Source organism: Ambystoma mexicanum, chromosome 4p, assembly GCF_040938575.1.
Source record: "Ambystoma mexicanum isolate Mex_15411 chromosome 4p, UKY_AmexF1_1, whole genome shotgun sequence".
NCBI lineage: Eukaryota > Metazoa > Chordata > Amphibia > Caudata > Ambystomatidae > Ambystoma > Ambystoma mexicanum.
In genome coordinates, this window is record NC_090927.1 from 127,482,307 (window position 1) to 127,500,174 (window position 17,868).

Consider the following 17,868-nt stretch of genomic DNA (forward strand, 5'->3'; position numbering starts at 1 on the left):
AGTGTGTATGACTCTTCCACTTTCTCACATCATGTTAGCGTCCCACATTATAACATCATGTCAGCATAGTGTGCGTGACTCTCACACATTGCAATATCATGTCAGCATAGTGTGTGTGACTCTTCCACTTTCTCACATCATGTCAGCATAGTGTGCGTGACTCTCCGACATTATAACACAACGTAAACATAGTGTATGTGACTCTCCAACATCATCACACCATGTTAGCATAGTGTGCGTGACTCTTCCACATTATAACATCATGTTAGCATAGCGTGTGTGACTCTTCCACATTATAACATCATGTCAACATAGTGTGTGTGACTCTCCCACATTATCACACCATGTTAGCATAGTGTGTGTGACTCTCCCAAATTAAAACATCATGTTAGCATAGTGTGCGTGACTCTCCCACATTATCACATCATGTTAGCATAGTGTGTGTGACTCTTCAACATTATCACATCATGTCAGCATAGTGTGTGTGACTCTTCCACTTTCTCACATCATGTTAGCCTCCCACATTATAACATCATGTCAGCATAGTGTGCGTGAACCTCCCACATTATAACATTGTGTCAGCATAGTGTCTGTGATGCTTCCACTTTCTCACTTCATGTCAGCATAGTGCGTGACTCTCCCACATTATAACATCATGTTAGCCTAGTGTGCGTGACTCTACCCCATTATCACATCATGTCAGCATAGTGTGTGTGACTCTTCCCCATTATAACATCATGTCAGCATAGTGTGTATGACTCTTCCACTTTCTCACATCATATTAGCGTCCCACATTATAACATCATGTCAGCATAGTGTGCGTGACTCTCACACATTGCAACATCATGTCAGCATAGTGTGTGTGACTCTTCCACTTTCTCACATCATATCAGCATAGTGTGCGTGACTCTCCGACATTATAACACAACGTAAACATAGTGTATGTGACTCTCCAACATCATCACACCATGTTAGCATAGTGTGCGTGACTCTTCTACATTATAACATCATGTTAGCATAGCGTGTGTGACTCTTCCACATTATAACATCATGTCAACATAGTGTGTGTGACTCTCCCACATTATCACACCATGTTAGCATAGTGTGTGTGACTCTCCCAAATTAAAACATCATGTTAGCATAGTGTGCGTGACTCTCCCACATTATCACATCATGTTAGCATAGTGTGTGTGACTCTTCAACATTATCACATCATGTCAGCATAGTGTGTGTGACTCTTCCACTTTCTCACATCATGTCAGCATAGTGTGTGACTCTTCCACTTTCTGACATCATGTTAGCCTCCCACATTATAACATCATGTCAGCATAGTGTGCGTGAAACTCCCACATTATAACATTGTGTCAGCATAGTGTCTGTGACGCTTCCACTTTCTCACATCATGTCAGCATAGTGGGTGTGGCTCTTCCACTTTCTCACATCATGTCAGCATAGTGTGCGTGACTCTCCCACATTATAACATCATGTCAACATAGTGTATGTGACTCTTCCACTTTCTCACATCATGTCAGCATAGTGTGCGTGAATCTCACACATTATAACATCATGTCAGCATAGAGTGTGTGACTCGTCCACATTATAACATCCATTGCACACTCACAGCCTCTTTCTGAGCCTAGAGCTATCTGAAAATGTCCAGTTAAAATGCCTGTTCTGTGAAAATCTATTCTGCTGAATAACCACACAGTTCAGCATGGAGGGACTGGTGCACATATGGCGCGTATCAGACTGTGACTTCCAGCCTGGTAAGGGCACACTCCCAATTCTCCAAGACCTTGTTGGCTTCTCGCCCACTCTGTGTGTCCCCCACCAAAAGCGCTCTAAGGAGCCTGCGAGGTGGCAGCTAACATTTTACAAATCCAAACAACACAGGTACGCAAGGGAGCGCACCGGGTGGGGCCCTCACCACCAGCATGCATGTTCATAATGTGCCAGGGTTTGCCAGGGCTTGCCAGGGTCCAGTCTGTCAGTATGCAATGTTGAGGGGTTTCAATGTTGGCCTCCAGTGCCGATCTAAGCTGGGAGCTTAGATTGCTCATTGTGTTGCATTCAGCAGACATGTGATGAAGGGTTGCCACACGGATGTGCTAAAAGGCCTGTAACACAGAGACGTGGCGCATTCATGCAGCAACACCTCACCGCCTCTTTTGCAGAGTGCATGAATGATTGGAAGACCCGGAAACAGCCCAAGAGCTGGATGCAACATCGGCAGGGCTCTTTCCGGGAGACATTCCAAGGCCTTTAGACTGGCCCTGGTAGCTAGCAGAATCTACTGCACTTTGAATTGAATTGAATTGATATTTTATTTATGTCGCGCTCGTGCACAAGTGTTTGCAACCTTTGCACAAGGAAATGACACAAGCATGATTGGGTCACAATGTATATATAAGCAACAATACAACCAAGTGTAACTTTGTCTATTCTGGACTCGGGAGCCCAGAATGTGACTCCTAGCTTGACTGGTCGATATCATTGTGATTCTAGGTAAATAATTTCACCAACGCCCCACCCCCACTCACTGCCATGTTTGGTTCTCGTATGATATGACATGATATGGCATTTATAACACGCCTATACACAAGTGTTTCAAGGCGCAACGACAAGACAAGAGGGGGAAACAGAGGGAGGACAAAAACAGCGATCTTACTAAGCCTTGTGACATTCAGATCGTGCAAGTGCAAGGGAAGAGGGAGGGGAGAAGTGCTGGGGGGATGGAGAGTGCGAGACAATGTAAACAGCAGAGTGCAGCCAACAGTGGCAAGTGCGGTAGCTCGGAAGTGCATCCAACGGTTGGCTAATAAGTGCAAGAGAGGAGGCTGTAGGGCTACAGATACAGAACACAAGAGCAGGGGGTGCCAAGAGGCAGTGCAGTTGCAACTAGACAGGCAGGGACCTGGGTCCGAATTCAGAGGGTGGTCAGGTGACCAGTGTGTGGATCAGTCAGGTGCCTCAGCAGGGGAGAGGAAGAGAGAGGGCGGAAGCAAAGACAAAGGTTCTGCGGTGCTTCTGGAACCAGAGATGGTTCTGATCAAGTTTCAGAGAGGCAGGGAGGCTGTTCCAGAGGGAGGCCCGAGCCGAAGAATGAGACCTGCCCCCAACTCTCTGCTTGGAGAAGCGACTAACCCTCAAAGAGTTGGAGGTTGAGGAGCGAAGAGCTCGAGTAGGAAGATATTTAGGAGAGTTGGAGATATTGCAGACCCAGGCCCCAGAGAGCCTGGTAGACAATGCAGAGGGTCTTAAACTTGATCCCTGCAGCCACTGGGTGCCAATGGAGGGATTTCAGTCCTGGAGAGATTTGATCCCTGGGCTTGAAGCCAAGGACAAGTCTCGCAGTCTTGTTCTGGATGAGTTGTAAAGGACCGAGAGTAGAGGCAGGTAGATTGAGGAAGAGGCTGTTGCAATAGTCCAGCCTAGAGAGGACCAGAGCTCTGGAGACAGTGAGCTTCTGGGGGAAAGTGAGAAAAAGAAGAATACCTCTGAGGAGGTGCAGCTGATAGTTTGACTTCTTAGAGACGTCAGAGATGTGACATTGGTAGCTTCATTTATGGGGGTTTTCAAAGACACTTTTAATACATATAGCTGGACTTTGGCCATAATTCCCAGTACCCACTCCTCTCTTGCAGCCCTGCACCCTGTACTACACACCCTCTATGGAGGTGCCTGAAGTAGGAGGGATGCATCGCTATTATCCACTACAACAAACTCACATATTGGAGACGGGGAATGGACCTAGGGTGACCTTGGGGCTGGGAACCGCCACACGCTCCATGATACGGAGGGTCCCCCAAGCTTCCCTCCCACTTCAGGGCCAGCCTCATGTGTAAAACCCACTACAAGAAACCAAACCACCCGGCCTATCAACGACAGGTGAGAGCTGGAGGGTGACAAACGCTAACGGATCATCTCTCCATGATGTTCTAGAGACCTGCCCCAGAGAAGTCAAGACAGTAGAAAGAGAGATGCGAATGCGCAAGGGTCCCCCGGTAGTCCCAGGGAAATGCACAGAGTCCTACGGGTACTGTGAAGGCATCCTGAAGCAAGACACAGACAACAGATTCTAAATTATATTCAAAGGTTAATTCAAACGAAAGGTCAGGATGGAGTAAGGCCTAACTTGCCCTATGCTAAGGTGGGATTTCCCTACTGAAGAAAGCTAAGGATAGTCTGCGCCAGGAAGTCCAAAGTAAAACAACTTTCTGTGTCCAAAACCTATACTTGCCCTCTCAACTAATTGCATACAATGTGTAGGGATGTCCACTTCAAAATGAAAAGTGTTCAAAAATGCAAAAGGAAGTGCAGAATAGAGGTGTAGACAGGGTAAGGCCTGAGTGGGCAAGGCCCACCCAAAATCTCTAAATGCCCACTCAGCAGCACTGTGTACTGGGCACTTACAGATGTTAGGCCACTGCTGTGGGTCCAACTACATTAGCTTCAGGCCCCACTTGTTAGACAATCATGGCTGTGTCTCTGGTGCAGAGTCTCTTCTGGCATTTGGTTTATGCTTAGCTCTTCCTTCCCCATGTTCACGAAAGACTGAGGTTCCTTTGCCCAAGAGTTCAGGTTTTCCAGTTTTGCAAAACAATATAGTTCCTTGGGACACTTCCCAACTCATTGGTCAGTAGCACTCTCCACTGGTTCACAAAACAAGTCTGTTTCTTGACTTCAAACTTATCTAAGCAGCCGTTGCACAACACGAGCTTCTGCAGAAATACTTTCATTGGCTTTCTTCACAAAGGTCACTCAGTCTAGGCGCAGTTGTCGGACCAGATGGTCCACCCATCACAGGTCACGCAACCGATACCCATTCTTATCTCCTTTCCATTAACAATTGTCCATTTATTTCCTTGAACACTTAAACTTGTTCCTTTCACCAATGTTACTCTTCCAACTCTTTGCCGTGGTCTGGTTTGCCACCGCCTGAATACTCATAACTTGTTTTTGCTTTCTGCTCTTTAATCCCTTTAAGAAGAGTAATACAGATCCCTTTAAAACAAGGGAAATAATGAATTTGTTTTCTTGCTTTTTTAAAAATGTTTTGTAAATTGTGCAGAGGAGTGTGAATCCTCATATGAACGTGTTATATCAAGTATTTTGGATAAAAATAAAGTATATATATCTTTTGACACGAAAGGAAGAGGTTGTTGTGATACCTCGAGAGGAGTGACCGGTATTTCATCAGAGGTACTGATGAATTGTAGTGAAGTATATTTTTCCCTTTGTAGCAAGGGTGAGCCCGGGGCACCGGAATACGTTTGAAACTAGTAGATGTATAATTATTTACTTTATGGAAGATAAGATTACACGGACCAGTGCACCCTTATTTACCATATAGATTGACTTTAATGGATGTCAGGCCGTTGCACCTAGACTCCAGGTCTAGGTGCAACGGACAGAACTGCCCGCTGCTTTAGATCGTCTAGACGGGGGCCAGGCATCAGACTCTTTCAGATCCATTTAAGGATAGTGGTGGGCCCTGGGGTAGTTAGGCTTAACTCCCTGACAGGCTGACATAGACTTTCCTGGGCATTACTGCCCTACCAAGCTAGGAGCCAAGAAGCCAAGCTAGGAGCCTTCCTAATGAGAGAGAGATAAAATCTTTATTCGGAAATATAAATTCCTAAATATAAAATCATTTATCAAAACATGAAAATTTCCTACGTAGCATGAGGGACCGTTCAATGTATAAATATACATTGTGGGCTGTCAGCAGGTCCGGGACTCACAGTAAAAACATAAGTACTAGTTGATTGTGTTTAAGCTTGGACGCTCTTAATACTGGAATTATGAAATCTTTCCTTAGCTTTGCTTAAGTAGGACAGAAAAATAGTAAGTGCAGCTAATCATTCCTATCACTCTCACAGCAAGGGCAGCTCCTCCTCTCAGCACAATTTACTGGTGAAAAATGTGTACTCTCCCCAGTGAATACATGATTTGCTCTAAAAGCCGTAATAACTGCTTTTTCCCTAATGTCGTGGGTATTATGTTTATTGTCACTCTCCTTGATCTCCTCTCTGACATTTCGGTATTAACCAAATTGGTAGTTTCCAATTGACCGTATGGTAAATCTGTCTGAATTTGGCCAGTACCCTTTGATCGTTTGGAAACAACCAATTTGGGTAATCACTACCAAACATGGGGAGCGGGTGTTTCGGGCGTGTCCTCCGCTCCCCATGTTTGGTAGTGATGGCCTTTGGGGGTAGCAGGGGAGTCCCCGCTTCCGGAGATCTGGAGGCGGGGGACAGGAAAAAAATGAAATGAAAAGCGGACCCTGCGGCGTCGGATTCGACCCACGTAGGAGGGACAGATCTAATGCCGCAGGGTCAGAAACAAAGCGGACGACGATAAAGGTAAGCAGGGGGCAAGTGGGGGGGTGTATGGATTTGAGATTCTGCGGATTTGGCCGCGGCAAAATTGGCTTTGCCCCCGAATTGACCACAGTTAATTTGGCCACGAACAATTGTGCCACGGCCAAACTGTATACCTCCATCATTTCCACATCCTTTTATTTATTTCTACTCTCCTCAGTGACCTAGCCCACCATCTCTTCTCACTTTCTTTCCCACCTCCTTTCCTCAATGCCCCACAAAGCTCGGCTCTTTTCCTCCTCTTCCCCCTGACTCTTTCTCTGGACTCCCCCTTGTCTTCTCCTTCCTCTTATGTTCTCTCCTCTCCACCTCCATCAACATCTCCCATCCTCTCTCCACTGATCCTCTTTCCTCCTCCCAACTGATCCTCTTCACCTCCTCGTCTCCTCTCTTTAATGGTGGTCCTCCTTCCTCCTCCCCACTACTGATCCTCTTCACCTCTATCTTATGATGGTCTGCCCTCCTCCAAACTGCTTGTGTCCTTTGACTCCACCTCCACACCCTCCTCTCTAGCCCTTTCCTCTTTTCTGTAGTGTTGTGCCACTTTAAGAAATAACGAGTCCCTGCTAAGGGCTTGTGCGGTGTCACATGTCTGTGCACCATGTGACCAAGTCAATAAAAGAGACGAACGGCTTCACGCTCGCCAGTCATTCCACCAGACTCCTGCCTGCTGGGCATCATTGCAGCGCTGCGGTAGCCGCCTTGTAGGCAGAGGGCCTGCCTTGCAGGGTCCTTCACTATGGCAGTGCCCCTGCGAGGCAACGCTGCCCCTGTAACAGGCCGAGCCCCTGAACGGCAAATCTTGCCACATGCCTCCACGTCCAATAATGCAGAGCCCCTGCATGGCAACTCTGCATCGGTGTTTGCCCTGGCCTGTGAGCCCACCGAGACAGGGACTGTTGCTGGGAAATGCCAGCCCACCAGCAGGATTGGGTGATCCCGATCCAAGCAGGGCGTTTCCCCTGCTGTCCTGCTGGGTGCCCCCAGCACTTTGGAATACTGCTCTAGTGCTCCCGAGCAGGACACACTATTTGCTACTCTACCATGCACTGCCCTTCTTTCACCTCCTGAGCCGCATGTCGCTAATTTCTCCCTCGCCCCTTTTTTAAGTCGGGGACCGTTTAGGGGCTTAGAGAACTGCAGGTGAGGCGGTTCGTGATTGAGCACTGGACTTTGTGCTCGTGTTGAAGGGCTCTACATTTTCCACATGTGTTTACTTTGAAAGCAGGGCTCACGTGAGCTAGGATGACCAGACGTCCCGATTTTGCCGGAACTGTCCTGGTATTTGGTGCTCTGTCCCCCTTTCTCAGGATTATGTTTCCATTGGAAACTGCAGTGGTCCCAGTTTATAGTAGGTCTTCATAGCTGGCAGGCAGGAATGCACAATCTCGCACACGGAAGAAATGTTGCATTTTACAAGTAAAGATAGTGTTAGTTTGAGATAAATTAATTATGTGTTCCTTTGAACATTAACACGTTAACCCCATTCTCATCCCAACGCTACTGAAGTGTAATGGCTTGAAAGACACTTTCAAGAGATAGTCCTACTTTTATGTTATTTGCCCTGCCCCGGTTTTTTACTTTTGAAATCTGTTCACCCTAACGCGAGCCCGGAAGCCATCTTGGACCCAGGTGGCGCGTGGCTGCATTTGCCAGCAGCTGCGCAAAGCCTGCTTAGTAATTCCTGGCGCCTTTCTGCATCCACCAGAGCAGGTCCGCAGCCTGGCAAGGTCCCAGCAGCCTGCCTCGGAGGGCAATCACGCAGGCTGTCGTTCACGTGAGCAATGTCACGTGACTTTTCCGTACCGTTCTGCATATTCCCTCGCCTGACTTCATAGGATTAATCCAGATAAAAAGCTACACTGAACTCCTCATAACTGCACGGGAGTTAGTGTTCCTAAGAGAAGAGGACTTCTTAGAAGTCAGAGTTATGTAAGTTGGGTCTGTATCCTGTGGGACAAGGCATCTCAGTGACATCTTGCGGAGGACTACTTGGGGGGCGATGAAGGTGGGCATACTTATTGTATATGTTCCTTTTCCCCTTGTGTTCTATTTCTTGAGCCTGGTTGCTCTTTTTGCTTTCAGACGGCCCCTCCGGCGCCCCTCATTTTCTGGCCTCAACTGACACGCTCTGACCCTGCGTCCCGCTCGCTCCCCTGCCCTCTAATTCCCTTCTAGTAACCCTGCCCCGCCACCCACGTATCTGCCCCAGGCCCCGTACCGTACAAAGTACGGCACGATGGAGGGCCTGGGGGGTTAGGCGCAGGGTGGGGGACGAAATGGCGCAAAAAGCAAGGGGAGGGGCAGCCAGGCGGCGCCCCACCCATGGTGCTGCCAGGAAACAAGCAACACAACAGGGAAAGGTGTGAAGCAAAAGCAACAGGGGGGCCAGGGGAAGCCCGGCTCCCAAAGGGACAACAAAGGAGCAGGGGAGTATAAGTAACCCCACAGAAACCAAGCGTTTTTTGACCCCAGCTCCACCACCTGCCATGCCTCGTCTTCCCAGTCTGCAGGCCCCGTGGCAGGGGTTCTGCGTGCTGATGTGCTTTCTCCGGCCTTCTGCACGCTGGTGTTTTGCCACCAGCATGCAGAGGCATTACTGCATGCAACAGCAACATCCCCCTCTTCTTCCTTCCTCCCGCCATTGACCCTTCAGCCTTTGTAAGTACTGTGATGGATTCCCAAGCCTGGCTCTAGAGACCACTAAGGTGGTAATTTTGGTGTGGTGGGTGCCTCACTGAGTCATTTAATTGTTTGATGGGGCCGGGGTGGGGGTTATGCAGAGCACCTTTGGTCACCTGCCCCTGGCGCTTGGCAGGGGACCGTCACAGACCCACCATGAATGCACTCCTCCCCACCTGAGAGGGTTTGAAGCTCTCTCTAAAAAGACCCAAAGTGTAAACACTGGAAACTACTCCTGTCCCTTTACTGGGGGTCAGCAAGGGTTCTAAGATTGTCACATGTGAGCTCCTCTGCTGAAATATGAGATGTCCTTTGGTAGTGACACATGAGAAGACCAAGTCCGAAAAGGAACAATTTGAAAAAAGAAATCAGGGACGTCATTTCACCAAAATGCCAGGGGTAGCGGAAGTGACATCACACGACCCTTGACCTCTGATCGTCACAAGAAGTGGTCATTTGACCCCACGCCCCAGAAACACAATCTCTCCCATTCCGGGCCTTGCAAAAAGGACAACATCCACACAAGAAACCAGCAGGGTTATTTAATGGATTGCGGAAGTCCTCTCTGGAAGCGGAGACGCCAGCCCCAATGAAATATCAAGAACACAGTCCGCAAAGGCATGTGTTCCCTGAATCCTGAGCTACTGCAGCACCCTCACTGAGGATCTGTCCCAGGTACTCTCCAGGCATTGCTCCGGCCAAAAGGCATTGCTAGGGAGGGGGGCTATAGCCCCAGGTTTTTTAGTTGTTGCTGCGGATGGAAGCTCATGGGCTACAACCAAAAGGCGAGCTAGCCCGAATCCCGGCACGCCCAACATTAGCGTAGTCCCGGATCTTTTCCAGACCTAGCAACACCCTACACTGGGACCAAATGCACTGCAAGAGTTGTTCCCTCTAGTAAATCTAAGGTAAGTGCTCAATGCTCCTGCGGTATGGGGGATGTGAAGGTAAGTGTCCTTGAAATCAATGTGCCAGTATTCTCTCTGCCGAAATCCCTGGATGGAATGGATCTTCATCACGTGAAAGACATCCAACAGAGGAAAGATTTAGACATCCCATATCCAAAATGGGCCGGGTAGCTTTTGACTTTTTTTGTTGAAAAGTGAACCAAATGTGTCATTGCAATCTGGGGTGTGGTTGTAACAAGTATTATCGGCCCTCACTTGGGTTGTGTACCTTAGGCAAGGTTCTATGTCATTTCATCGACATGTGTCATTTCAATGGGTTTTTTTTCAGAGCATTTTTTACCGAAAAAACTCATCGACATTGATTTATTTTTATTTTGGGGGGGTTCCCCCCCCAGGCACCCCATCCCCATCCCCTATTGTTTATTTAACCTTTTCCTGACCCCCCTACCCATTATATATACGTTTCCAAACCCCCCCTATATAGTTTTTTCCGTAAAATGTACTGGGGGGGTGGAAGGGGCATCGAAATTACACCGGTTGATGAAGGAACGCTATACCCTAGGCAAAGCCAGGAGCACATAATGAGGGCAAGGGACGATAACACGCCCAGGTGATGCCGCCATTAGAATATGGCAAAATCACAAAACAGGCTAAAATGAAAAAAAAACAGTTGGAGGTCAGTGGAAACTTGCAGTGGACATTGTTGAGATGGAATGGTGTCTAAGGGAGACACTGAGCAGTGATGCAGAATGTTGGGAGAAATGCAGCAGGCCTTGGAACAGTGGCGAAGGCCTTCTGCTGACCCATTGTTTGCAAAGGCCTGTCAGTATTCTGATGTTATAATTAAGCAATATCCCCAGAGGTGGACAATGTACCGCCTGGTAATGGCCCAGGGCCCACACTGCTTGGGCCTTAATATGGGGCCTGGTGCAATTACGTAGTACTCATGCCCCCAGTAACAGGTTTATAGCTAGTAGCACCCATGTATGCTTTCCGGGGTGCCATTAGCGTTTTTAAAGTTGTAAAAGGGCCAGTAGCTGCTTCACCAGTTAAATAAATAACAGATCAAGCTGTCTGCTATGGAAATGCAGAAGAGATGTGCTCCTAGTCAGTGTGGGCAAGTTTGACAACCAGTAGAGGAACATTTTAGGTAAAGGATGGAGAAGAGGAGGGTCGTTGATGGAACCAGGGGAGTGTTTGGCAAGGTTATGCGGGAAATGTGACATGGGGTCGGGGGAGAGCAGAGGAAGGAGCTTGGGAGGTAAGACGGGGCGAACCTGCACATCAGGTTGCTTAGAGTGTGGGTCAATACCATGAGGTAAAGCCCACATTCTGAGCTCCCTAATTGGGCGCAAGTGGGGGTAAAATCCCTGGCCGCTTTGATATCCCAGAAAGACCTCCATGCCTCGAACAACAACAGTTTTTGAATCTCCAAAAGCAATTCTGGAGTCACCTCTTGATAACAAGGAGGTGAAAAGGAGTACACATGGGGAACCTTCAGAGAGTAGCCCTTGTTGCAATAATTGAGACCCGCCTGTTGTTGGTAATCTCTTGCCGGTGTTAGAAAAACTCTCTGATCCTGCCTCCTACTGGCACTGTATTAGTTCTTAATGAAATCTGAGGCTCGGTTTGCGACACCTGCAGGGAGATGGACAGTTTTCTTAGAGTAATCCACAGAAGCAGCGACTACAGAATTACCCTTTGGCCAGACTTTCCTGTTCAGACTTTCCTGTTCTGTAGATAGGGAATGCCATGTGTCTGTAGGGCTGTCTTGTTTACAGACTTGCAAAATATGGGAAGAAGAAGAAAGAGGTTTGAATGCCAGAGGTTACGGGTGATCAAAGACTTGACTGTGAGCAAGCCCACCTTGTGCTACTGCAAATCCTCATCAGTGTTACGGGAAACAATGGTTTCCAACATACAGAAGGTGCATAACATTTTACTGAACAACGAAATGCAGACTAGCTACCTTAAGATATGTGTGACTCCTGTTATGTTTGTGCCAGCTAGGTGAGACCCAAATAGACCGTGGGCAAAATATTTATGACAAAAATTACCTTTTTAGTAATAGTCTTTCTGAAGCTTGTATCTGTTTAGATTCACATGCTTTTCATAGGCAAAGTATTACATTATTTCTTTTTTAACTCAAAAATAGGATGTTGACAGGGCATTCCTGTAATACTATCCTTACTCTGACGAAGGAGGCCAAATCCGGTTGCATGCCACAAGAGGAAATGTGGTACATAGCCAGAAGGTTTTACAGAGGCTTCCTAAAGAACTAAAGGAAGACACAATGGCTGCCATGCACCGAATAAAGAGGAGGAATCAAAGCATTGCATGTTTTCTCCGTCGGTGTCATGCAGGAGAGTGCTACAGCTCTCACAGTGTAGATTTTTTTTTCTGGTATAGGCTGCTGCAGGAGCACGGTTCACAACAAATTGTGAAAGAGGTAGAGCAGAGGAAGTAAGAGTAACACTGCCACATCTCACAGTACATGGATAGCTGTCATTATACACAGCCCATTCCTACGTTGACATCTTACAATGGAAGCTCACAGTTTACAAAGCACAACACTAACTTATTTTACTGAGCTGGCTCACAGCTTAAAAAGAACACTGTGTTATACCATAGTACACAGCTGGCTCCCATCTTACAAAACATACTTCTGGCTATTTACCTTACAATGTACAACATTATACCTAAGCATACACAACTGGGTTAAAGCTTATTAACCACACCTCTTTATCTCATGGTACACAGCTGTTACACTATTTTCTCTTACTAAGCTTACTAAGCACATCTTACATCTTACATCTAAGCACATCTCTTTATCGCATGGTGTTCAGCTAGCGCACAGGTAAATAAGTATACCTCTTTATCTTATGGCTTTTGACTTTTTGAGAATAGTTAAACATATTTGGCATTACAGGCCACGGGGAGGGCTGTAACAGCTGTTATCTGCCCACACCTGAGTTATGGGTCCAAAGCGGGATTGATAATATAACACGACAAAATCATGCAACAGGATTAAAGCAACACAAAAAGAATTGAAGAAGGTCCTTGCAATTTCGTACTGGGGCTTGCCAAGGTGGAATGCTCTGTAAGGGAGATGTTGAGCATTGATGTGGAATATTCGGAGATAAAGAGCAGGGCTTGTAACAATTGTTAATTCCCCCTGTTAACCCATTTTTTCAATAGCACGCCAACATTCCAATGTTATAATAAGCAACAATCCCCAATTGGCACAGGCATTACAGGGTCAAGGAAGGCCCAAGGGCCGAGTTATAGGCCCGAGCAAAGCGAGGGCATTAATGTGAGCCCTGGGGCATTACCATACCCAGTAATTACACCACCCAGAGAGGTTTATGGCTATAGCATCCCCGCATGCTTACCAGGGTACTAATAACGATTGCTGTTTCCCAACTTTAAAAAAACTACAAAACAAGATGGCTGCCATGGTCAAGTGTGAAGTAGAAATCAATTCTCACTTTCTATCGCGGCCATTGTTGCAGCAAGTGGGCAGGGGTTAGGGGTTAATGGGCACGGGAGATGGAATCTGGGGAGCTGGTGCGGGGGAGGCTCACTTACCTGTTGCCCGGCAGAGAAAACAGCCTCCAGCTGCTCAGGGGGCTGAGAATGGAGGCTTTAGCGTGAGGTAAAGCCCCCATTCGGAGCTTCTTGTTTGCTAGGAGGATCCCGGCCCCCTCCCTTTCTGGGGTGCTAATTAAGCAATAGCCCCATTCAGCACTTTCTCTCATGCTATACAGCTGGCACAAACCTTACTAATGACACAGCCGACCCACAGTGAAAATGTAACACATCTTTATCTGCGATGCATATAGCTGGCTCACATCTTGCAAAACTCTGTTTTTCACCCAACAGTGCATAGCTTCCTACGCCCACCCTTTCATGCCATGGTACCCAGTTGCCACACACCTTTCTAAGCCCCCAATGTTATCTAATGGGATAGATAATTCGCCAATAGCAGAGTATATGTCTCTATGTCATGATGCAAAGCACACCTCAGTCTCATTCCAGCCTTACCCTGCATCTTAGCGGAGGCGATGACGTCCCCGGCAGATATACTGGACACGTTCACCAGGTACACAGGGCAGAAGGTCTAATGATGAGACAAAGGATACAATTAGGTCACCTTTTGTGCAAGTGTGATAGGGCTTTTGCTTAGAAGGTCACCATTCGCCGTGTTATGTCATCACATGGCACAAAGCATGCCACTGTAACTGGCAGCCCATCACTATTATATGAGGCCTCTCGCAACCTGCAGAAGACATCTCACACCATGTTTAGAAAACATGCCACCAATTGCATTAAATATACCGCCATTTGGAGAGAGCATGTCGTTGACTACATACATCATGACGTCATTCACTGAGAGCCCTGCCACCATTCATTGAAAGTCTGTCACTAGGCACTGAAACATGTCACCCTTTGCACCCAGCAGCATGCACTGGCTGCCTATGGCCATTCCCTGTGCGCCTGTTACTATTGGCAGCTCTCAGTTTCAAAAGATGGGACTTCCCCATGGAGAACTTTCCTTAAGAGAGAAACACACAATCCTGCACTAATATTCCGCATATGTGCAAACCCCTGGGGAAATGTATGGACAGTGTTTACATCAGCTTCAAAGTCATTCTTGGCCCACTGGTCCTTTGCAGGTGACCTTTTCCCTGTCTTCCTTCTCTTGTCTTGCCTCTTTCTGAGATGGCAGGACCCCATGTGCATTAATTTCTAGTAGTAAAGGTACTTTTCTATTTATGTGGGATTGTATGGCCCCCACTAGTGCCGGCTTCACAAACTGTTGGCAGGGGTTGCGCATTGGACAGAAGAGGAGGAGCCTGGGGAAGATGGTGGATGCACATGTCAGTTTCCAGTCGGGCGCGGGTGTGGCGCTCAGGGACGTTGATTCACCAAAATGCCAGGGGTAAGCTGAAGTGGCATCACAGACCTGATGGTATCACAGGAAGTGATGTCACTTGACCTTTGACTCGGATGGCATCAGTTCCTCTTTAACTCTGGTGACATTACCGGAAGTGGCTTGCGGGCATAAGGGGTCACAGAGGCACAGCCCCAATTGACATCCCTGGCAGTGCCAAAGACAGGAAGTTAAGAGAAAAGACAAAGGGCAGTGTTGCTTTGGGGGATATCCAATTGGTCAGTGTGCATTAGTACCCTGGACAGCGCCGCAAATCAATGAAAATGCTCAGAACAGGGGCTGTATAAACCAAGGAAAACCTCCACTCCAAGCCTGTTCATTAGTTAGGGTGCTTCCCTTCCCTGCTCCCCCTTCACCACTTAGCACCCGTTCCTACAAGGGTGCTAATGGTGTCTTTTATTTTTAAAAAGGAAGAAAAAAATAAACCTTTATTGTGCGGTCTGGCGCTGCACAGTGCTGCTGTCAGGAAAGTCAGTTTTCCTGTTGATGACATCCCAGTCATCAACATGGAAAACAGACTTCCCTGACAGCAGCACTGCGCAGCACCGGGCCGTGCAAGAAAGGTATGCTTATTTTCTTTAAATAAATTAAATTAGTACGGGTGCTAATGGCGATATGCCCCTAGGTGGCGAGCCGACCCTTTCGGTAACGGCACCGCCAGCTTCGTTAAGGGACCCTTGCTGCGCTTGGGCCCTTAACTTGGGCAGCGGGTCATTACCTACAGGGACGGCCCGCCACCTCAGGGCATATCGCCTCATTGACTGTGGGCCGATAGCAAACCAATCAGCTCTATCCTTTGATTAGGGCTGACAGTGCTCCGGCAGCTGAAAGCCCCCTTCAAATGTTTGCATGGGAGGCAGAAGGGTTGGGTGCTCAGGGTCCTGTAGCAGGAAGAGGACTAGTCGACGGACACCAGTGTGCTTGCGTTTGCAGATATTCTGGACACTTTGTTACGAGTGTCATGTATACTGTGCAAGGACTGCCAGCATGGTCTACCAGGCAACCAGCGCTCACACACCTGCCTACCTAGCTGCAAAACTCTGTAGCACAGATGGGCCGTTCGCCACCAAGAGCCAGGCCATCGCCAGGTACAAGATGAACCTGGCAGGTTGGATACTAATTGACCTTTTCATAATTGACCTCGGGAGAATTGACCTCGGGAGAATTTACCTCATTTAAAAGGTCAATTAGGACATATATGCGGGGGGAAACAACCCGCAACCCCCCACCAATCCAAAAGAAAACACAACCCCCCCACCCAATCCCCTTATATTATTTATCATCTAAAACCAACCCAATACATATATAAAATAACTAAAATAATATAAAGTTCAATTGTGCAGAAGCTCAATTAGGACCACTATTAATTAGGTCAATTAGGACAAAAGGTCAATTGTAAAAGGTCAATTTGGGTAAAATCAGAAAACAGGCCTTATCTTGCTCCGCCCTTTCTGCTGGAACACCACCCCACGTGGTAATCAGGAGTGTATTAATGCTCTTACTGCTCAAGAAGGAACTCAAGACTTTACTCTTCAGTCAAGGCGTGGGTGTATGGTAGGTTCTGCCGATGTTAGCTTACGAGACTTAACATCTACGGGACTGTATCCCATGAAATCATTATGTCATGGCGGATTCATCCATCACTGTGTTGCTGGGGCTCCTAAATGTGTTCAGTGACCAAATCCCTGGGGCCGATGCGGGTACATGTAGAAGTATTTCTAGGTCTGGAGGAGCTGAGATGCACAAAACTACTGGCGGGCGGACGCTAGCAGGCCGGGTAAGGAGCAAGCAGGTGAGGAGAAGGGATGCCAGGCTGGACAGCTCATTCCAGCATGCACTGGGGTCACGTGGAAAGGGGACTGGCCGGGTGTAGTGGGGCCATTGTGAATAGATCAACCGGGGGGTGGGGGGGGGTAAAACGTGCTCCAAGACAGAGCTGAGAAATGGGTTGAAGAACTAAAGGTGAACCTGGAATTGGAGGCCGGAGAGACCTCTGTGGCGCAAAGTGCATCTGCATCTTATGGCGTCTTATTCCTCATACTCAGAGCGTAGCCTTGTCTGTCAATTCTTGCCCACTCTCAGAGAACACAGTAAAGCTCACTCCGGCCCACCCAAGGTCTTACAAGCAGACACCAACCAAAACTCAAATGAACATGAGCCCCTCCCTGTGCCATTGTCCAAGATCCAAACAAAGTCAGGCACCAGGCACACAACCATTATAACTGATCCCACTTGTGGCAGGTACCAAGTCACTGACAAAGACTGACCTGCCTGAGCTAGGCATGAACAGAGACAAAGGACAAAGACAGGCCCACAGTGACGGACACCAACACTCTACGAATGAGAAGACCTCTGCCCATGGGTATGTACCAACAGACTGAATACACAGTCTCTTGCCCCAAGCTGGGTACTAATACTGACACAGGCAGACCACCCCTACCCTCACCAGGTACCATACCTCTTTTCAATGGCAAAGATACCAACTAAGTGAACCTCACACCGCGACGCAGCCACACTCCCACAAAGCTCACCCCCTATCATAGCAACAAACAGTGTGACAAGCCCCCCTTCAGCACTGACTCACAGTCTAACAGAGGCGGTTCTGACCCCATCTCAACAGCACCAAATACCAACAGTTTACAAAGACAGAGGGCCTTTCAATGCTTTTGGCAACTGGACATTACTACAAACAGTTGTATTCAGCATTCACAATGTAATCAGATGACCCCAACCCACTGCTCAAGGCAAGGACAAAGCAGCAGCGTCAGGTTCAGGGCAGAGAGGAAGCATTCTTGGGGGCTGGGTGAGGGTTGATGGGGAAGCATGAAAAGAGTGTCAGATTCAACCTAATAAACGTCTGGGGATTATATGAAGAGTGAAGGAAACTCATGACAATAGGGGTGGGGGTTACCTAAAAAAAGAACAAGACTTGTGGGGC

General features: G+C 47.8%; 1 protein-coding gene across 6 annotated transcripts in view; it reads right to left on the bottom strand.

Moving 5' to 3' along the window:
- DPYSL5 (dihydropyrimidinase like 5) overlaps nt 1–17,868 on the bottom strand; it is a 531,970-nt gene that overhangs the window by 88,289 nt on the left and 425,813 nt on the right. For all 6 annotated transcript variants that reach the window (XM_069605551.1, XM_069605549.1, XM_069605550.1 and 3 more), the window contains one exon: nt 14,021–14,096. In XM_069605551.1, coding sequence (XP_069461652.1) covers nt 14,021–14,096 — 76 coding nt within the window. The remainder of the gene's footprint in view (nt 1–14,020; nt 14,097–17,868) is intronic.